Source organism: Lissotriton vulgaris, chromosome 6, assembly GCF_964263255.1.
Source record: "Lissotriton vulgaris chromosome 6, aLisVul1.2, whole genome shotgun sequence".
Taxonomy (NCBI): Eukaryota; Metazoa; Chordata; class Amphibia; order Caudata; family Salamandridae; genus Lissotriton; species Lissotriton vulgaris.
The window spans coordinates 562,409,429-562,432,513 of NC_141694.1; the positions used below are offsets into that span (position 1 = coordinate 562,409,429).

General features: G+C 46.1%; 1 protein-coding gene across 2 annotated transcripts in view; it reads left to right on the plus strand.

Moving 5' to 3' along the window:
* DOP1A (DOP1 leucine zipper like protein A) overlaps positions 1-23,085 on the plus strand; it is a 1,079,867-nt gene that overhangs the window by 508,684 nt on the left and 548,098 nt on the right. For both annotated transcript variants that reach the window (XM_086926553.1, XM_086926552.1), the window contains one exon: positions 5,370-5,470. In XM_086926553.1, the coding sequence (XP_086782679.1) occupies positions 5,370-5,470 (101 nt within the window). The remainder of the gene's footprint in view (positions 1-5,369; positions 5,471-23,085) is intronic.

Genomic DNA, 23,085 nt, shown 5'->3' on the forward strand with positions numbered 1-23,085 from the left:
ACAACACAGGTGATAAAATATGCAATTACAGGCAGGCTAAAACTACAATTTTTAACTGTAACAACCACAGGCATAGACAGTAAACACAGAAAGTGAAAATCGTTTTTTAAATAACTTTTTGTCTTGGGAAGAGACAGCACTAGTCTGTCTCCTTACCACTTCCTGGACTCTGCTCAAAGCAATCTGGGGCACATGTGGGCTGCAACTCACAAGATGGAGGAGACTGATTTGGGGTTCACCCAGCAAGGCCTTCAGGGGCCTAGGCAGGTGTGAGAGGAGGGCTCAGGCTTGCCTGGTAGCTGAATAGCCAATGGTCTGCTGGCCTGGGGGCGGGGTCTGGGCAGCTGCTTGCTCCTGTTCAGAATCTCCTAGGAGACAGACAGGCTCAATCCACAACTTTGGACTTCAGCAGGTAAAGGCTTCACTAACTCGAAATCTAACAATACTGTTTGAATAAAGCTTTACTCCCCCTGCTGGCCAAAGAACGAAGTGCACAGGCCCCAGTAAATACAGTTTCAACAGCTCACAGAAGCACCCTCTGATGTAGAAAATCCCTATTGCTGGGGGTGGGGGGGGGCAGGGGGGCTGGCCTCACTGGCTTGTGAACACAAAATGGTGGCTGGGGCTGCACTGTTTCAGCACACAGGCCTAAGCACAGAGCAAAGGAGAAATAGGACCATTCTAGGGTATCAGAAGCGTTAGTGGCATCTAGTAGGGCGGCTAGTACCAACACCTGGGGGCTCAAGAGGTGTAATACTGCAAATATTGTGGCAGGTTATGAGAGGTGGAGCATCAAGGGAATAGTGTTCCAGTATTCGTTCAGTGCAGTGGCCTCACAACTTGGGTTCGAATAATATAATTTTATGTAAAAGTCAGTGAGGATGTCTGGGAGGACATTCTGATCTCTGAACAGGTTAAAGTTAGTATCTAATAACTTTGTAACATATGTGGAGGACCGAGAGTGCCTGAGCATGGCGGCAAGAGTTTACCGGGCCTGCCGCCCTCTCCATATCTCCGGGCCATTGTGAATTTACCCAGGAAGCGAGTTTCCTTGGGTGCCTCTTTATTAAAGTCAGTCCTCTTCTCCCTAAGGGCGGCAAGATGCTTTGGTTCATTGGTTTGGTAATATGTTTTCTCTATGTGACGTATTTCCCTTTTGATTTTTCCTAACAATCGCCTAATGTCCTTGAGTACCCCAGCCTGTTTGGCAATACATGACCCCCTGACCACCACGTTAAATGCCTCCCATAAAATTGCTGGGGATGTTCCCGAATATCTGTTTAATGTGAAGTATTCAATGATTTCTTTGTTAATTTATTCCCTAAAGAATGTATCCGTTAGCGCATCTTGGGGAAAATCCCATACAAATGCTCTAGGGAACGTCTGAGGCAGCAGCACTTGAAGCAGACCCGAGGCGTGGTCAGAAAATGTGTGTTGCATGTTTATTTACCCTATAGCACCCCGCCCCCCAACTACGCTAGCCAGTAAGGCAGTGCTCCGCGCCAAGACACCTTAGGGCAGGGGTCTTCAAACTGTGGGGCGCGACCCCTAAGGGGGGGCGTGGAGCGATACAAAGGGGGTCGCGCATTCCCAGTCACACTTTTGCCCAGCACTATAAGGGCTTCAGCCCCCCTCCTTCCGTCTGTGTCTCAGCCCCGGCTGCTGCAGTGCAGCTCGAGCTGCTGTGGGCTGGGCAGTGTCTGGAGTCTCATCCTAGGCAAGGCCCGAGTTTTTCACAGGTCCTTAAAGACCATTTGTATATTTACATGCCTTTGTAAACTGGTTATGGAGGCTTTGTGTTTTTTCTGGTTCCAGTACCCCCTGGGCCCCCACTCTGCCCAATCCTTACATTTAAACAGTTTTATCAAACCTAGCTGTGAATAAAACTCCAGGAAATTAAGAATTTCACAGTTCAACCACAAATGAAATTAACCAAGAACGAAAAAAGCATTCATACATCTTAAAAGGTTTTTTCTGTACACAGTGTTTTTCACTTTTGTCAATTTCTATTATAAGAATAATTTATCTTATAAAACCATTATATGCAAGTCCCATTGCATCTGGGCACTCCAAGTCGTGAGAATTTGGTCCTGTGGATGTGCTGGAGTCGTAAAGCACTGAGTATGTAGGCATAGCGAACCACTCGTTAACCTGCGGCATTGGCGGAGCCATGAATACAGGCTTTTTGCCCACTCCTGCTCTGGAATCAAAACTTGTTGTGCTGCCTGGACCAGAGCTGGAGTTTGATAATATGCAGATTTAGATGTAGAGGAATTCCTGGAATAATTGGAACTGTATCAGCCTTTGGTTTGTGCCAGGGCCCTCTCCAGTAGGCCACTGCAACTTTAACCACCCACCCATTGCCTTGCCTGCGGGGCCAATGACAATACCTATGCAACTACCAACCATAACACTTGTACACGTGTGACTATTCAGACTATTTCAAGTCCCCAAAGCTATCAGACTGGCATGGGTGTCAGGAGTTTATCGTTTTTAATGTATATTAAATTAATAAACAGCTGTTATGCTCATCTCTAAATTACACAAACAGAGCCACCATATAGAAGACTGTCATAGTGCCAGTGTGCACAGTTAGGTGCTAGTGCGAAGCACCGGAAACCGCCTGCTCAAATTAGGCACTGGTGCTGAGGTAACAGTGGAGAGGGACGTTGGTTGAAGAAGGTGTGGAAGAACAAAGGAGAGATGTGAAAGATGAATGTGGGGGGACTGGTGAGGGGTAAGATACAAATATACAAAAATTTGAATGGAGAGACTTGAGGTGAATGAGAAGTACTGAAGGGCACGGGAGGTGACGGGGCCAGAGAGGCCACGAGATAAATGTGAATGTGTTAGAGAGGAGGGCAGTGAAAAGACAGAACGAGGAGGCGATTTAAAGTAAAGTGAGAGTTTGCATGGGGAGAGTTCATAGGTTGTAAAAAGGGGTGAAAGAAAATGGCCTGCAAAGTGAGAGAGGGATCCAGGGTTGGGAGACGAGAGTAGAGAGGGATGGAAGGGAGGGGGGGTGAGAGGAAAGCAGCATGGGTAAACTGCTTAACTCTGCACAAGACCACCAGGGTTTTAAGGGACCCCTGCTGCTCCCGGCCAGGGCCAGGTGAGCTTCTAATGTGGCAGCACATATTCCTGCAGAGTGGAAGGCCCTTCACAAAGGTTGCCTAGACATCTTTCTGATAATTGCTGTATTTTGGTTATAAACTGGTACTGATAGGGTGAAACCTTTCCTCAGTGTTACTGTGTGCAAAAATAATAAAGACACTACTATCCCAAAATACGCAGCATAACATTATTTACATTTTCTTCCCACACAATTTATTCAAGCCTGTCGCGTAATTTGGTCTTCACCTGCCTCATAATTCCAAGTAGCCCTGCCTACAGGTTTAGAATTTTTTGTCAGGAGGGGGTCCTTACACCGAAACATGTTGACACTGCAAATCGGCATCCAAAAGTTTGAAGATCTCTGCCTTAGGGTAACCGTTGCGCTCTAATTAACATAACATGTGTGCAATTGATGTGGTTCAGGTTACAACATCCCTGGTCACAAGCCAGAAATCCAGTCTGGACCATGCTCGGTGATGTGTGGTTAAACAAGTACCCTCTTGAGTGTCCGGATATGGCTGCCTCCAAATGTCTCCCAAATAGTGTTCTTTCAGGATCATCTGCAGCATCGCCATTGCCCTGGGGTGTAAACTGCAGGAAGTGCCATGTCTATCTAATGTGTTGTCAAGTATAGCATTGAAATCTCCACTTCTCACCGCACTCCACACAGATTGCTCTGCCGGGGGACCTTCCTAGTTCAAATTTGCCATGGGACGTGCAATGCAGGGGTTTATGCTGGCTTATTTCCTGTGTCGCTGCACCAGCTGCCTCGGTAAAGAAGCGGTTGCATGAAGGATTTTGTCCCGGCCGGTAGAGCCCTCACAGTGAGCGGCGATCTTGCTTCTTGGATACGCCATGCCCCCTTTCACTATTAGCCTCCTTGATGACACTGCTTGCTATTGTATTCTGAATCATCGATTGAAGTATAGTATTGTGCACGAGAAATTTATGTTAATGAGGTGCAACATTGGCTCTCTGATCCGGTATCTTCCAGAGATCATATGCTCCCCGCCTAGCCTTAAACATGTTTAATGAATGAAAAATAAAAACTGATTATCTATTAGTGCACTTTCCTTGTATTAGGACAGAAGTTTCTCTCTTAAAAGGAAGAATTATCATTATGCCCTCATCTCCTTCCTGTCTCACTTCTTACTCTGTTGGGGAGAGGGTCTGCCTTTTCAGCCTCGCTTCCCTTATTCAAGGTCTTATAAATCTTGCACCGCCCTCCACTGCAGCGGTAAAGGGTGTCCCCTCCCACGATACGTCCAGAGGTGGCTCCTTCACAATTGCGGAGGAGCGTTGACCCCCACTGGCTCAGAGCAAGCAGCTCAAAAATAAAACAATGTTTCATTATCATTTTATTTTTCAGCTGCTGGGTCAGCCAGAATGTGTAGGGAGGGGTGGAGCTGGGCCAATATTGGGGGGAGTAGGAGTGGAGTGCACTCTCTAAGTGCTCATGTGTTTTTGGCCGGGCATCTCAGGCCGGCCTACCACACATACGCACTTAGTTTTCTCTTACCCGGCTGTATTGAACAGCCAGGTTAGAGAAACCGCACAGGCTTCCTGTGCCTGAGCAAGCGTCTTTTCAGCCCGCTCAGGCCAATCCCTGTGCTGCTCTCATAGCTTTAGAGCTGCACAGGGATTGTACAGGGAATGTATGATCCTTTCCCAGTGTCTTCTGGATCCAGGAAGAAGAACCCGACTAGGTGTGACGCGGGAGACGGCCAGCAGCTTAGGATAAGTCTTGCTTTTTTTTTTTTACTAAGCCCTAACCCTGCATCCCTTTCACCCGCCTCATCTCTTTTTGTATGTGGCAGCTGCCACTGGACATGTCCTGACCCTTCCAAGTAATTGTCACAGATGTAAGATTGCAGCAGGCGCCTCTGGAAGGGCGGACTAGGACAACAAAGTGGCAGTGGAAGCAGTGAAGATTACAAGTAAGTAAGCAAGTTATTAGGTACATGAGAGGGCAAATTGTATTCATGCATCCCGAGTGATCACATGCAGGCGATATCAAGTTCATGATAATTTATAGCTGTATGTGTTTTTTTATATTTCTGACTTATCTTTGAGGAAGCATCCAAAACCATACTTTTCTGTGGATGGTACCAGTGATGAAGATCCAGTCCTATAACTAAATATGTTTTTTAATATTTTTAAAATATTATGCATAATTGCTATTTAATCTTCCTGCTTTGTCAATAATGCTAATAAAGCTCCAATTTAATATTCAGTTCTTCATTTCTGTTTCCCAGAAAATACGGATTCAGGCTCATTCAAAGTTTGCTGTTCTTTGGCATCTCACCAGAGACCTTCATGTTAACAAGTCCTCATCATTCGGGCGTACTTTTGACAGGTTAGTACATATTCTGTAGGTTGTGTTAAATATATTATTACATTTAAAGAACTATGTACAAACCAAATAATTGCACCAGAATAAAATATGGTGTGCTTTTAGCGTAGAGAGTGATCAAACTCACAATGACAGGGACATAAGATGAGATCCACACTTATTATTTAATTCATATACTGTGCATGCCAAGCTATATATTGTATGTTGTGCTTAACAGTGACATGTAACGTGCTATCAGTGTGGTATTAAGCTGAAAGAAATGTTGGTTGTGATGTCTAATGGATTCACATGTACATATGATTGTAAGTATTGACCCTAGTTAACAAAGCAATAGAGCGCTGGCGGAAGTTTTACGTTACCAGTGGCGGGCAGGAGGACAGTGATGTGAGTAAGTTATGAAGGAGGGAATATGCTTTGCCTAGAGTGGCTCAAGGTGGTTCAGACTTAGGAAGGGAATATTTATTTTTTATGGACAAGAGGAACAGGAGTGTGTGCACCATTCTGAACTTGAACTTGTTCAATCTTATACTCTTCTTAGTGAAGAATTACAGTGCTTGCCTTGAGTCAAATGCTTTTAGCCATACAAAAAGGCAGTGTGCTTTCTTCCATCCATCTCCTCTGGGATGCAGACTTCCTTATTTTCATCTAGGGGCCACAGCAGAAGTTTGTGAAATGTGTTGAATGGGTAGAACACCATCAATACACCATATTTACTGTTGGTCTGAGATGCATGCGTACTGCACCTCTGGAGTTTACTGGAGGGGCATCTCCCTGATAGCAAACCAACCAGCAGGGTATTTAAATGATAGGGCACACAAACTCAGCTGGTTATGCCTGGCGGCTCACAAATGGTGATCGCACCGGAGTTGGCGAAGGGCATCTTCCCGCAGTGGGGAGATCCCTAGCTATATCTTTTCACCTCCATTGAGAAAATGCAGTGTCAAAACATCTACACAATGTTGAAGTTCTGGAGAGCTCTTTCTCTAGGAGATGCATTCAGGTGAGAGTGGAGCACGGAACTTCTGTATGCCTTTCCGCTTCTGTCTCTCCTGTGCTGAGCTCTGAAGAAGATCGTGAATGACCAGGCCCAAGTTATTCTGGTGGCTTCAGATTGGGCCGGGAGATGGTTGAACCAGGAACTACTGGGTCTGAGCATTTGTTCTCCATTCAGACTACCACTTTGGGAGGATCGTCTGTTGCAACAGCAGGACGGAATTCTGCACCTAAACCTTTGCAATATATACATCTCCATGTGTAAAGATTTAATGACTGCAGTTGATTGTGCTCCATCTACCTCCTTAGGTTGTGGATGAAGTTGTGGATGTCATGCTTGCTGCCAGGTGCTCATCTACGAAATCCATTTACTCTGGGTGCTGAGACAGGTTTATGGCCTGATGTAGAATTCGCAAGATAAACCTACTCCTGATGCACGAGGGATGCCCGGCTTCAAGGCATGCGGTGCCTATACCCGACTGATGTCTGTGACAGATCCGCACCTCGTGAGCCTCCATTGCCTTGAGCGCGACCATGACCCCAAGTCATGCTCCGACTGCCGAATCATGGCCCAAAGTCTTCGAGGGATCGGTCCCGAAAGCTCCCGGAGGCCCGGCAGTCTGCTCCCCGACGCTCAAGGTCCCGGTTGCGTGGTAGGTCGAGGAACCGATCACAGAGCTATCACCACTCCTCTTCTAAGTCTTCGCACTCGGGGTCAGGTAAGTCGAAGAAGCATTGTCGCTCTTCGTCCGTCGGCCGACACGGTGAAGGGTGCGGGTGGTGACACTCCTGCGGCTCCACGTGCGGAGCCTTCAGGTCGGACTCCGGCCTTCCCTCCCTTTCTGGACTGGGAGCGACCCCTGCCCAGCTTCGTCAATTTTTCGAAGCAATGCACGCTTTTGGGCTACCCGACTCCGCCGGCGCCTCTTTGGGCTCCGCGGACTCGGCGGCGGCTTTGGTTCGGCACCACAGGGCCCCCTTGGATCCAGGCCTGGATCTGGTTCGGTGCTGGTCGACCTCGTTACACCTCCACCGGCGTTGATTCCACCGACACCACGTCCACAGCCGACACCATCTGGACACCCAGCCGATGTCGATCCCAGCTTCCGCCCGATGTGGACATGGAGCCGGACTAACGTTGACCGACGCCGATGTGTACTTTTGTCCCTGTGTTCCACCCTGGACATTTTCAACCAGATTGGCAGCCAGAGAAGGGTGAGGAAGACTGGGAGGGGTCTAGTGACCCTTTAACAGACCAGTTAGATTACGATCCAAACAGGCAAGAGGAACTTGGGGATGCCAGTGGTGTGGATACCTCCCCAGACCTAGGCATGTTGTCTCCTCCTAACGTGGCTTCAGAGGAGGGAGCGTCATACGCAGTGGTGTTGCGTAGGGCGGTTGAGGCTCTCCACCTTGAGCTACCTACGGTGACAGTCAGGACTAATCTCCTGACAGAGGTCCTTCAACCGGCAGCAAGCTTTTCAGAGCCCCTGTTGCCATTTAATGAAGCCCTCACGGACATCCTTTTGGGCACTTGGTCCAGGACCAACACAGGGGCTCCTGTGGACAGGATGTTTGCCCGTCGCCACCCCCCGGCTCCAGGCGAGCCCACTTTCCTCTCCCAACACCCCACCCCTGAGAGCTTGGTGGTCCGAACCTCCACGTCCAAAGGCGTATTCCCTACTGCTCCACCTGATAGGGGATCCAAAAAGCTGGACCAACTTGGGTAGAAGATGTTTTCTTCCTCCAGCTTAGGACTGCATGTCTGTTGGGCCGTTATTCCCACTGTGTGTGGGATACGGTGGCGCAGGTGCTGCCTCAGTGCCTGGAGGAGCCCGGGCTGTACTCTCCCATGCAGTTGCCGAGGGGAGAGATGCAGCGAAGTTTACCATCCGCGGTCGGCTGGATACCGATGACGCACTTGGCAACACGATTTCCACATCAGTAGCTCTTCGACGCTCTGCCTGGTTGCATTAGACTGGTTTTCCGTTGATGTCCAATCCACCCTTATGAACATGCCCTTTGATGGCCGTCGCCTTTTCGGCGACGAGGCAGACCGTGCACTAGAGCACTTGAAGGACTCTCGGGCTACAGACAGTTCACGAAAGTGATGGCGGTGGTCTCAGCTCTTCTGCGCAGATCAGGGGTTCCAGTCTCCCCCTATCTCGACGACTGACTGTTGAAGGCGGGTTCGCCCCAGGCTGTCGTCTCCCCCCCTCCAGACTACGGACGACCTCCTGCATTCGCTGGGGTTCTCCATCAACGTGCCGAAGTCACACCTGACCCCCCCCCCTTTTTAGGCTCCTGTCTTTTTACTGTTATGTTTTCCAGCTCTTTCTTCAGGTCTGGAGCACAAAGCGCCGGGACACTCCTTTGGAGTAGCCGTTGCGCTATACAAGTCCCATTTTAACATAACATAACATAACATAACAGAAGCTCCTCTTCATTGGAGGGGTTCTGGACACGACACAGTTTTGGGTTTATCCTCCAAAACCGCAAGTCTGGGATAATCGGGCTACGATTCCTATCTTTCTGCTTCTATCCCGGGTTTCGGTCTCTCCTGCATCCTGCTGGTGGCTTATGCGGGCTCTGCAGTGGGACCTGAAGTTCCAGTGGGCGCAGCATCAGGGGAATCTGTCCGATTGCGTCCAGATCTTGGAGGGCACTGCACGACAATTGCAGTGGTGGCTAACGAACCAGGGTTGGGTCGACGGCAGATCCCTCTCCCTTCCCCAACCAAAACACACAGGGGTGACAGACACATCCCTTCTGGGATGGGGCGGCCACATGAGACAGGCGGAGATCAGAGGCCTCTGGTCTCCGGGGGAGTCTGGGCTCCTCCACAACCTTCTGGAGTCCTAGTGTTGTGCATCAGTAGTCAGTATCTTTGCTTCAAGCATGGAAAGTCGTGTACAGTACTGTCATCAGCGCGCGAGGGCTGTGTCTATGTAGCTTCCACGACATCATCCCAGCGACCATGACGCCATTGACTGAGGCGGAGTCAACCGACGCCACCTTCCAACGCACAGGGTTACTGCTGACAAAAAACTTTCCAAATCCAGCCTAACACCTAGGGCAATTCTAAGGTAAGGAATCTATAACTAACCAATGTTTCTTACAGATATATCATTACTGAACGTAAGTAACTTGTTCAACTAGGTCCGGAGGGTAGAGGGGTCCATCCCCCTTCATTCATTTTGCACAGGGGACCCCTCAAGGTTTTGTTACTCAGCTGTGTTCTCTGAGCTGAACTCGCGGACAATCGTCATCCCACTCCAAGTCATTGAAGTCGGGTAAGGTGAAGAAGCATAAGAAGAAGTTGGAATCTTCTTCGGCTTCAACTAGTAAGTGCTGTGCTTTTATTCCCTGCACCCATACTCCAATGGAGCCAGTAGCTGAGTTTGCTCCACGTTTTCCTGAGTTCCCGTGAGCAACCCTTGCCAACTTGAGGAGTTCTAATACGAAATGTGCTCCATCTTTTGGCCATCCACTCCCTCCAGTGCTCCTTCAGGTGGCAAAGTGCCAAGAGGTTCCCCTGCTGGGTTACTGCCGGCTCGTCTCCCCTATCGCCAGCCGGGCCCTCATCTCATTCCAGAACTGGACTGATGCTGGCACTGTCATCTGTCCTGGCACCACCGAAACCACTTGAAGAGCACCTTATCCTCCACTTCAACTCTGAGATGGCACTTTATCAACGCCAACACCGGTGCTGTCTGGACCCTGTTAACGTGCCCTGTCCTTGCCACCCTTGAGCAGACCGACCTTTCCAAACGGGGTGATGATGAAGAGGGCTATGTCCACCTGGAAGATAACTCCTACTAGGAGGAAAACTGGTATGAGGAGTTGGATGCCACTTGTGGTCAGGACACCTGCCCACACTCTGGCCCGGTTTCTCCTCCCGACCTTGCCATGGCGGAAGGAGCGTGGTTTGCTGTGGTGAAGCGCAGGGCAGCAGAGGTCCTTTACCTATACCTACTCTCCATCGAGGTCAAAACCAGCATCTTGACGGAGGTGCTTCAACCAGTGGGTAAGCTCTGCGAAGCCCCTGCTCTCCTTCAATAAGTCCCTCACTTTCTTCTGGAGCCTGGGCTAAACTTAAAGGATAATTGCCCCTCCCCACCAACCTGCCCCCAGACACCTCACCTTCCTAACTCAGCATCCTTCTCTCAAGGGCCTGGTAGTGCAGATCTCAATGGCCACACTTTACCCAAGTGCATTCCCTTGCACTCCAAGGCTAGGTAATCAAAAAGGCTGAATATCTTTGGGAATAGGAGCTTTTCTTCTACCAGCCAGGCTTTGAGGATGGTGAACACTGCATGCCTCTTGGGCCGGTATACTCATGCCAGGTGGGACTTGTTGCACAGCTGCTGCCCATGCTTCTCGATGCACCTTGAATCAGGCCCAATAGATGTCCGGGATGCAGCGAAGTTTATCATTTGGTGTGGAATGGACATCACTGACTCACTAGGCAGGGTGGCACTTTGCAGGAACACCTGGCTGAGATCAATTGGGTATTCAGTGGATGTCCTATCTTCCCTGATAGACAAGCCTTTGACGGCTCCCAAGTATAATGCGGACACAGCCCTCAAGCTCTTTTAATGAGAATCAAGTCCCCGCCAAATCCCAAGGCCTCTCCTTGTTTTCTCTACAACTTCAATATTCCATAAAGAGAAATTCAAGATGCTACTGTGGCTCAGGTTCTGCCTGCCTGGACCCCAGACACTAGCATTTGCAGTGCTCAACTTTGTCCTCACTCATGCCCCTCAGGTGTTCCAGAGGTCAGGTCTTCCCCTACCTTGACGACTAGGGGGTTGAAGGCGGGCTTCCTTTAAACGGTCATCACCCACCTCCATACTTTAGCAAAATGTCTGCACTTGCTAGGGTTCACGATCAACAGGCCAAAGTCACACCTTACTCCTTCTCAGAGTTTCCCTTTCTTCTGAGCCATTCTGAACATGGTGTAGTGCCACGACTACCCTCTAAAGCGGAGGCTCCTGGACATTCAGGCTATGATTCCCATATTTCAAATTCAGTTCTGGAGTTCGGTGAGACAGACTCTAAGGCCACTGGGTCTGAAGGCCTCCTGCATTCTGCTAGTGAAGCACGCTCAACGGCATATGCAAGCTTTGCAGTCGTTTCTGAAGTCTGAGTGAGCACAATAGCAGGTGAATTTCTCCGGCCCGGACCAGGTTTCGGAGGACATTGCAAAGATATGCATTGGTGGTTGACAAACTGCCATTTGATCACCAGCAGACACCTCTCCCTTCCCCAACTGGAGCTAACAGTGGTGAACAATGCACCACTTCTGGGTTGTAGTGGCCACCTTTGAGAGGTGGCAATCGGAGAACTCTGGTCTCCAGCAGAATCTCCGCTCCATTCCAATCTTCTGGAGATGTGGGCTATCTCACTGGAATTTAAAGCCTTCCTTCCATCCTTCAAGGGAAGGTTGGTTCAGGTGTTCATAGACAACACCACCCCCATAAACTATTGCAACAAATAGGGCGGAGAGGGGTCGTGGACCATATTCCAGTGGGCCCTGCGCCTCGGGCCCTGGTTAGAGTGCCAGGACATGTTCCTGGTCATGCAGCACCTGGCGTGATCTCTGTACTCTAGAGCAGGTAAACGCTGCTGCTGATGCCTTATGGCTCACAAATGGCATCTGCATCCAGAGGCGGTGGTGCAAGTCTTGTGCGAGAATAGAAAGAATGAGAAGGGTAGCAGTGGGATAAAAGAGGGACAGAGGCTTGCCTATATATAGCCCATGTTACCCCTAATGTGGTGTTGAAGCACTTTTTTGGCGAGTAGCACGCTACTCCTGAACCCATAAAGGATTAGTGGTGAATTAGTATAGTGAAATATGGAAGTAATTTGAGTGGTGGATATTTGTCAGTTATTTGGATTGAGAAGGATAGAGGAGGGATAGAAGAGGGGAAAAGGGTTGCATTTATATAGTGCTTGCTTCATCTAATGAGGTGTTGAAGCGTATTTTTCAGCGAGCTACTCGGAATCCATAAAGGATTAGTGGTGAATTAGTTTAGTGACATATGAAATTTGATAAGTGGACTTGTTAGTCTGTTATTTTGATTGAAAAGGATATAGTGGAGGGATAGAAGAGTGAAGAACGCCATAATTAATTTAAGCAGTAGTTATTAATAGGTGAATATCGTTAACATTAACAATTTTGTGATTATTACATATTTTTAGAGTACGTAAAATTGTGTTGCTTTTCACTGACGTTTTTAGTTAATCATGCAGAGGTGGGTTTTTTTCTCGTGAGAACAGGATCAGCTTGTGTGTGTGTGCGTTGTGCATGTGTGTTGTTTCTTTATGTGTGTGTCAGTGTGTGTGTGGGAGGCCGTATTGTTTGTCTTTGATACACATCCCCACGTGTTGCTGAGATGCAGGGCCCCGGCGCCTGCTTCCCGGGGCTCGAACCCCTGCAGGTGCAAGTGTTTGTGTGAGAGATTGTGTGTGTGTATGCGACCAAGACTTTGTGTGTGCCTTTATGTGAAATTGTATATGTGTGCACGCCAGAGAGAGAGAGACTGGTTGTATGTGTGTGTGCGACAGAGACTGGGTGTGGGAACGATTGCAAGTGTATGTCAGAAAGATTGTGTGTGAGAGTGTGTGTGTGAGAGACTTTGTATGTGTGCAAGTGAGAAATGTGTGCGTGGGAGAGAGACTGTGTGTGTGTGTCATTCTCTGTGGGCACTAGTGCTTGCCCCCCTGCAGTGCACCCAAGTATTTGATTCTGTTACATAATTGCTTTTTAGAGGAAGCGCACGATCAGTAGCTGACACTTATAAGGTCCCAAAGGCGAGACCTATTGGCTATGCCAATGCTTATTGTTTCTTTGTAGTGTTGATGCTCTTAGCACCGTTTCTATAAACATCCCTGTAAATCTTGTCCTTAACTTGTCAATGTTGCTATTTTCCGACGGCACCTGTTCTGTCCATTACCCCCTGCCATCATCGCTGCTTGCCCCTTCTGTCGTAGGTTGCTCTTTCCTTCTTCTTCCTCTGAGTCCCACTTTAGCTTCCTGGCCCCTCTTTACAACTGCTTCCAGTGGAGAGCTACACACACGAGACTGCCAATCATCACACAGAGGCATTAACAATAATTATTTCAACCATGTATGTAAACTCAAAACTTTACAGCTATGTATTTCAGCAATGCCAAGTACCGCGCATCAGGCATTAGACTAATAATGCATTTTAGTGTGGTGGTCCGCATCACCACACTGAAATGGAAAGTCACGCATTGTAGCGCCTCTCACTGCTGTCAAGCGGAGCGCCTATAATGTTACCCCATCCTGAAAGCTGTGGGAGTGGTGAGCAATGCTCCCAGAATGCTTAGGAGCTAGCTGGGCTCATCTGTGCTCGCACTTGTGGCTGTGCTACAATGTAGCACAAATCGACACTGCAGCAACTATATAACTTTGAGGTCAGGAGTCATTGCCAGTGCTCCCAATGGCTACTGTGGAGACAGTGTGTGAGTCTTTTACATTTGTCACTCATTTTAATAGGTGCGTCGTCTGCGGTGGGAGCTAAGCGAGCGGCATTTACAAGTTAATCAGCCTACAGCACTTTGCGATAGCTCTTTGGCCCAGAACATTTGTCATTAGAAATATCCTTTCAAAACCTATCACTTGCCGCCACAAATTCCTCTATTGCCCACAGCAATAACCCTTTACACTCTCTACGGGTCTCCTCCATGTCATGAGGGGGCCCGCAAGGTAGAGAGGAAATTGAATCCGTGCAGGGTGACGCTTTGATAGGCCCTGTCTGGTGAGTGCGCCGGCCAGGACTGCCAACCCTTGCAGGCATCTCGGGGATCTAATAAAGCCCACAACACGAAAAGAGAGGCGGGTATCGGTGATCTGCTCCCCTTCCTGAAGTAGGTTGGACGTGCAACACGAATTGACATCACGCGGCAGCATTTGCTTAGCTCAGTCTGGGTAATGGCAGAGCAGCTGAGTGCGTCGCTCTCACCACTGCTGTGGCACTGATAATATATTGAGCAGTATGTATACTGGACTAAGTTGATCTCAGCCACACCTACGCAAACGAAGGCTGACTCGCAGTCTTGAGCCAGACCCACCCGGACCAGGTACATGGGGTTGGTTACCCCGCCGAAGTCCAAGTCACTGTGGGCTGGCCACTCAGGGGCAACCCGCCTGTTGCCACGACCCCGGCTCACCTGAGAACTTCAACCACAGAAGTAAGTGCCTGAGAGACGGTATATTAATCTTAACAGCGGCGGTGCGCCCATTGGGGCGTTGGGGCATTGCCCTCCCAATGCACACTGCCGCCATCCGGGACCGCCAGTGTGCCTAGTAAAATAAAACATTATTGATGATTCAGGAGCTAGTTTCTGGCCGGCCGGTCACCGGGCCGGACCAGAAACCATCGGGAAAAGGGGGGGTGGGGTTGTGCAGGGGTGCTAGTGCGCGTGTCCTCTTTCGGACAGGTCATTTTTCTGCCCGGTGGGAACATGCGCACTAGCCCCCCCCTTTGGATACCGGGGGTTGCTTCATGCTGCAGCCCCCAGCCTCATAATGGGGCGGGGAATTAGGCTGCTCTAACCAATCCATTCCTTGACCTGCTCGATGACGACTGGGATGACGTGACGTCACTCACCTCCTTAGTCACTCTCACCCCCGCACCCGCAGCCACTTCCACACACAGTGCTGCTGCCCGCTTCAAACGTGGTGTGCGTGGCGTGCTCCTCCTGTCCTCCTGATGGTAACTCTTCCTGCTGCCTCCTGAGACTCTCACACGCGCTTACAAATGAGGTAGGTGATGGTGAGGTTCCCCAGTCGGCATTTTGTTGTATTAATAATGTGCCGCGGCAGGGAGGGGTGCGCGCGCGTATAAACATGGTGGACGTATGGTGGACGTGTGATTCTGGGCCTATAAGTAAACCTTCAGTAATCACAATTATCTATCAGAAGGACATTTTGGATTTTTTTATGCAGGAGCAATTCAATTTAAATCACCTGCGAAATGCTTTGCGGCCGCACGTGGGATATTTTCAAGTTACAATTACGACCAAAAAAAGACACATTTCAAAGCAGAACAACGGCACAAACATAAAAAAAATCTGCAGTGATGAAAGGCCCCAGGCACAACCACTCCAATGGAAGTCCACAGACAATCTTCCGCGGGTGCCGTGCCCTCTACCAACACCTTCGACAGGTGATTTCAAATGACCCTATTGTGCATCGTTAGCGCAGCGCCAACTTACCCGAGGTCTAGGCTCTCATCCAAGGCGCTATGCTCCCAGGTCTTGGTTACCGTCTTCGCCCTTAAGGCTCCACAAGTCAGCTAGACAGAAGCCCCAGGGTTATTTTTACGATGTAGTGCAATCCTTGTTTGTGTTTTTATGCGCAGGTCAACTTGGCATAACATTAAAAACGCGAGTGAAAATCGTGAGTTATTGAAACAAAAATATACTCGGAAAGCCATGAACTGGCACATATAAAAACAGCCTGCAAATATGTTTTTATTTACTGCATTTTTCAGGGAATAATAACAGCACGCGTACTCTGGTGATTGATGCACTTTCACGGAGAGAGCTTTAATGGGTCTAGTCATAATTTTGACTACTGCTAAAGCAGCTTAGAGTGTTAATGTTTATGATGCGAAGCACAAAGTGTAGCATGCCTATCACAGATTTTTTTTGTAGATAGCTCAGTGGGTTGCTGCTTTTGCCACAGAGATCATTCTGTTTCTTGAACTTCATAGGTTACCATCATTCGAACATAGCTCAGTGAATCATGACTGGCATCAAAGTGCTGCATGTAAACTGAAAAGCATTGTTTCAGAGTTACAAAAAATGTGCCTCAATTTTGCTTTCCTAACTGCTGAATAAATGCAATTTATTTGCGGGCATTTACATCTTTTGTGTGTTTGAGGGTAGGCGAAGTGGCTAAAAAGTATACATTATTCTGTAACTGATTTGGCGCTCCTAAGCCAGTACGATCCAGACTGTGAGTGTGCTATGAATTTGTAACAATGGTGATGAGCACTGTTCAAATGAACTGATATGAATTTACACAACATACAAGTGTGGGGTGAGAGCAGAGGGTGGGTGGAGGTATTTATTTAATTATTGTAGTTTATGCAATTTTTATATACACCTACAGCCTGCAGATTGCTTACAATTGGGTGGTTTTATTGTCAGTCTCATCTAGGGTGTGATCAGTGTGTAATTTGTACTTTACACACTGAGTGGGGGGGGTTGGGTGGGGGGTGTTTGGGCACGCGCGCCGCGCTCGCGAGCTACAGTGCGGAAATAATTTTCCGCCCCACCAGGTTCAAATGTCACCAGCCGCCACTGAATCTTAAGGAAACACTTGTTGTGCTGTCACTAACCAAACATAATAAAGAATCAAAGTAGCAGTTTGTAATTGAATTTCACGGAATGCTTGTTTCATGGCTTCATATTTTTCTGGTGCCTTGCAGCAGTAAAATTCATAGAGTTTCTCGTTGCTCAAATGGATGTAGTTTCTGATATTTGCATATTTACCATTTCTTCATTGCTTGATTTAGCTCGCGAGAAAGTGTCACTTATAGTCATTGAAATGTCACTCATAATTACTCTGAAATTATGAAATGTCCCACATAGTAATCTGGAATCTTGGCAGCTATGGTATTTTATAAAAGGCTATTCGTGAAGCCAGAAGGAATCTGGTGTCATCCCGTGTTGGCACACACAGTTTCGTGTCTTATGTGGAAAAAAGACACTTTCATACCTTTTTCATGACATCTTCTTATTTATTTCATCATTTTCAATTTTTTCTCATATTTCATCAAATATCATCACTTATACCTCAGGCGTTATCAGAAAAAACATATCCAATGCATTTCGGGCATTTGAATACCATGCCCTTCATCAGGGATTGACACTACAAAAAAGAATGTGAACGGATATTAGGATCAAATCTCTACGGTACATATATCAACACGCTAGTGGTTATACTGTTGTAAATTTTGCTAACTCATGTTCATTGTTATGTTGTACATTTAAAAATGAAACTCGTGCTCTCAGAAAACCAACATGGATAAAATGTAAATAAATTGGTGTCCACTTACAAGCCTGGTGTGAGTAATCGCGATAATCTGAAAGGTGGGGGGAAAAAAAGATCGTGAGCAGTGGGTTCTATGTCGAGTCGGTTCATAACGCGGTAGCGTTAGAGTAAAAAGTTCGAGCGGGTACTAACCTGGAGTTTAGAGTGTCTCGCGTCTCGTCCGGAGTTAACAGTTTAGACTCGCCGGTGAAACTGAATAGTTTCCGGTGTTCTTAAATTCAACTATTGGGTTTCCCGCGATCATGTGTTTAGTCATGTGATTTATGGATGAGGAAAAAAGACTACCCGGTTGGTGGTCATGATGTTCGTAAAAATGATTCCGTGTGGTAATAAAAAAGTAACCTAAGGGTCTAAAAGGGTGCGAACCGTCAAATGTAAAGTGAATGTGTTGTCCCGTGGGGAAATGTTGTGAGTGTTAAAAAGCGATCTGCTGCAGGATCGAACCGTTGACAACAAAAAAGAGTGTTGTGTGAATGAACTGAGCTATTTCATTCTAAGTACATCTTGAGCTAGCAAAAAACTCAACCATATGATATTTGGAGCATGCACAGTTACAACATGGTCAATTATCAGAGCAATACCATTATAGGTAACAAGAAAATTCAATTCTTTCGTTTAAACCTGTTGGTTTCTGAGTGCATAATTTATAAATCCAGTAGTTTTCTCGTCTCAATAGTAGTTTGTTATTATTAACTCCTTCGTATTTGGGAACAGTCTCTAGAACAATGAACTTCAATTGGGAAACGTTATGTTGTAGTTCTGTGAAGTGTGCTGCTAATGCTGATTTTGTGTTCTTAAGTCTTATATTAGATTTATGTTCGTTGAGACGTACTTTGATTCGTCTCTCTGTTTTTCCCACATATGTTTTGCCGCACGGGCATTTGATCCCGTATATTAAGTTGCTAGAGTCACAGGTTGCATTAACTCTTAACTTTATCGGGTAACCTTTAGTTGGATGGTTGAAAGTGTGGCCTCTCATGATAGAATTACAGTTACCACAATTAAGACAAGGTTTAGTTCCAAGATATGTGATTGGGTCGCTGGTTTTGTTCTGCAGAATTTCGCCTAGGTTTTTTGTTCTGGTATAAGCGAATATCGGAGGTTGGTTAAACGATTGTTTAAAATCTGGTTCAAGGTTGAGAATCATCCAATGTTTCAGTATAATCTGTTTGAACTTTCTGCTGTTGGTGCCAAATTTAGAAACCACTACTGTTCGGTTTTGTTCAATTTTTATGGTTGGTGTCAACAGTTTAGATCTATCAGATTTTTCCATTTTCTTTTTAGTTTCTTCAATGAGACTCCTAGGGTAACCTCTTTGCAAAAATTTCTCAGACATCTCTGTGAGTCTTGATTCCAGGGTAGTTTGCTCCGAAACGATTCTTTTGACCCGTGCCATTTGTGAGTATGGTAAATTCCTGATGAGGTTGGGTTCGTGAAAGCTGGAATGTAAGAGGAGATTATTTCGGTCTGTAGGTTTGACAAAAAGGTCAGTGGTAAATCCATTTTGTGTTCTCGTGACTCTCACATCCAAAAAATTGACTGCTGTGTTTGAAATTTCCCAAGTTAATTGGATCCTCTGATCTATCGAGTTGAAATTATTTAATTGTTGTTTCAATTTTTGTTCAGACTCGGACCATACAATGAAGTAATCATCGATGTATCTTGTTATCATTATTAGATGGTTAGTCCAGTTAGTGTCATTGAGGATGTGTTGGGTTTCATACCAGTGCATGAACGTGTTGGCGTATACCGGTGCGGCCGAATTGCCCATTGCCATCCCGGTTAGTTGTTGGTACCATTTGTCGTTGGCTTTGAAGTAGCTGTGGTTTAAGGTAAATTGCATAAGTTCCATCAAAAATAATTGGAAGTCTTGGTCGATGTTGGTACTTAAGATCGCTAATTCCATTGCCTCGATACCCATGTTGTGAGGTATGTTGGTGTATAAGCTGCTGACATCAGCAGTACATAGTAATATTTCCTCGTTGGGGTTAAGTTGGATTTGTTGTAATTTCAACAAGAATTGCGTTGTGTCCTTGATGTATGTTGTGGTGGATTGTACAAAAGGTTGAAGGTATTTATCTATAAGTTGTCCTGTTGGTTGGTGTATGCTGCCTCTGGTGGAGACAATTGGTCTCATCGGGGGATTCATAAGGTTTTTGTGTATTTTGGGTACCATTCTTAGCGTCGGACTTTTTGGGTTGCTGGTTATAAGGACATTTTTTGTTCTCTCCGTTATGGTTCCCTGCTTTACCGCCTGATCGATGATTGATTTCAATGCCTTGGCGTATTCCATGGTTGGATTGGAATCCAATTCATAGTAAGTTGACCTGTCCATGATATGTTCGATTTCTTTGTTCTTATACATTGAAGTATTCATAATGACAATTGCTCCTCCTTTGTCAGCTTTTGTGAAGGTTATTTGATCATTGGTTGATATTCTTCTAATGGTATCCAAATCCTTCTGTGTAATGTTTTTATGCTTGGGTTTGGTGTATTTGATTTTGTTGAGGTCTTGTTTAACTAAGTTTTCAAACAGGTCCAGGGTCTTGTGACTTGTGGGTGCCTGGAATGAACTTTGTGGGCGTAACCCCAGTAGTTGATCTTTGTCCTGTGTTTGGCGTTCTGGTAGGGTATTGTCGAAGAAATGCCTAAGTCTGAGCTTCCGCATCAATTTGAAGAAGCTTACTTCTTGTTCCAATGGGTCTGTCTGGTTGGTCGGTACAAATGATGTACCTTTCTCCAATAGTTTGAGTTCATATGCATTTAAATGTTGATCACTGATGTTAATGACCAAGCACTCTTTCATTAGTTCCTCTTGGGTTTTTTTCTCTGTTATTTTGGTGGTTGCTGTAGTGCTCCTGGTTGTCGGTGGGTCCCGATCTTTCTCCTTTTCCTTTTCTTTTTCTTTGGCTTCTCCTGGGTCTCCTTTTTGGGCTTGGCCCTGGTCTAAAAAAGGACTGCTGTCATGTGTTTGACTGGTGGTTGCTTCCTCTGATGGGGTTTGTTCTTGAGGTATCCTTGCGGGTTGGTTCTTCCGTGGTCTTGTCGTGGATTCACTATCTGTGCTGGAAGTGTCCGTATTGGAGTTGTAAGGCCGATTTCTCCGTTTCTGTGCATACATATCAGCCCATGTATAGACCTCCCCCAGTTTGTAATCCAAGGTGTCCCGCTTGAACTTACGTATTTTACGTTCATTGATCTCCCTGGTGTGTCGGTCAATCTGTTGTTTTATGTCCTCAAGTGTTGTGTTCATTTCCTCCTCAGTCATCATTTTAGAGAGCTCAGTAGCTGTTTCTTGAATTTCAGTAGAAAGTTCATCTAAGATAGTTGATAATTCTTGGATAATGAGAAGTATTAAGTCTAGTGAGCACTTGTTTAGTATCTCATACCATCTTTCTTGGAACTTTTTGGAGTGCTTGCATAGGGATGGTTTAAGTGCAATTCTTAAGCCACGTGGTATACGATGGTTTTTGTGGTACTTAATCAGTGTGCTTGCATGTAGTTGCTGATTTGTTTTCCTCTTTGATAGGTATATTAGTTGTTTTATATGTTGCTCTTTTGATCGACTAGTTGTTTCTTGTGCTAGCTCTTCTCTGATTAAAGAGTAGATTTGATCGACATCCTTTTCCTCGTATGCAAAAGTGGAGGCTCTGGCCTCTGTGCTTTTGGATATATCATCGTAATTTGCCATGGTTAGATTAACTTTTTGTTAGTTTTTGGAATTGCGTGCTATCTGTCCTGGTGGGCGCTTGAATAGAACAAATTGATAAATTGTGGGCAGATGCACAGCTTTTTATTTGTATAATCTCTTTTTTAGTTAAGATTCTGTTATTTTGGTGGTGCACAATGTGGAGACGTCGAGGGCCCACGACGTCAAGTAACAGTTTATTCGTTAAGAACACCGGAAACTATTCAGTTTCACCGGCGAGTCTAAACTGTTAACTCCGGACGAGACGCGAGACACTCTAAACTCCAGGTTAGTACCCGCTCGAACTTTTTACTCTAACGCTACCGCGTTATGAACCGACTCGACATAGAACCCACTGCTCACGATCTTTTTTTCCCCCCACCTTTCAGATTATCGCGATTACTCACACCAGGCTTGTAAGTGGACACCAATTTATTTACATTTTATCCATGTTGGTTTTCTGAGAGCACGAGTTTCATTTTTAAATGTACAACATAACAATGAACATGAGTTAGCAAAATTTACAACAGTATAACCACTAGCGTGTTGATATATGTACCGTAGAGATTTGATCCTAATATCCGTTCACATTCTTTTTTGTAGTGTCAATCCCTGATGAAGGGCATGGTATTCAAATGCCCGAAATGCATTGGATATGTTTTTTCTGATAACGCCTGAGGTATAAGTGATGATATTTGATGAAATATGAGAAAAAATTGAAAATGATGAAATAAATAAGAAGATGTCATGAAAAAGGTATGAAAGTGTCTTTTTTCCACATAAGACACGAAACTGTGTGTGCCAACACGGGATGACACCAGATTCCTTCTGGCTTCACGAATAAACTGTTACTTGACGTCGTGGGCCCTCGACGTCTCCACATTGTGCACCACCAAAATAACAGAATCTTAACTAAAAAAGAGATTATACAAATAAAAAGCTGTGCATCTGCCCACAATTTATCAATTTTATAAAAGGCACCAGTAGTGCACAATCATGCAGCTACCCTATGTGTTCCAAAAGTTAACATTCAGGAGCAAAAAAAGCACTTGTGCGATCATTCTCCTTAATCTTCTTCACGCTGTGTCATGTGACTTAAGTTCGCTGACAGGTTGCGCATAGATGATGTTGCAAGAAGCGATTGATTACAGACATTGATTCACAGTTTTATGGAAAACCGCATCAGCAATACTCCACAAACCAGCTACCACTTCCATCATATGTTGTGAGGGCTCTGCCTTGACAATGTACAGAGCTCCACTGCTTTTCAATTAGATTTATATATAAATACATTATAAATACTACTTCCGTACTGAATGGAGGCTAAAATAAGACCCCCTCTCCTACTAAAAGAACCAAGCCTATGTGTGCTATGCTAAAATGGCTTAGCAAAAGCAGGTACTGTGGCTCGCTGAACAAATGTGAATGGGAACTTATGTAATCAGCATTAATGGTTTCCAATGATATTGAGGTACTGCAGAGCATTAATGCTTCAACTGGCTAACATCGACAAAATCATTTGAAAATCCAATAGGTCTACCCAGGCAGAGCACATACATCACTTAATCAGCAAACCTTTCAAAACAATTTTATTAACACAAACAATCTACACTATCCACACAACTACTGTACAAGAGAAAAACAAAAATAGAATCTCTCGCAAACGTGAGGCCTATTGGCTTTACCACTGCTTGTTCTTTAGACCTTCTCTCATTCCCATCCCTGCGTGATTATGGCAAGTACATAAAGTGATCTTTCGTCTAAAGGATTCTGTTTGCTCCCTCTTTACAAAATCGTTTATGATTCTCAGACCTGCTGGGTGAGAAGTTTCCTAAGCCCTCCTTT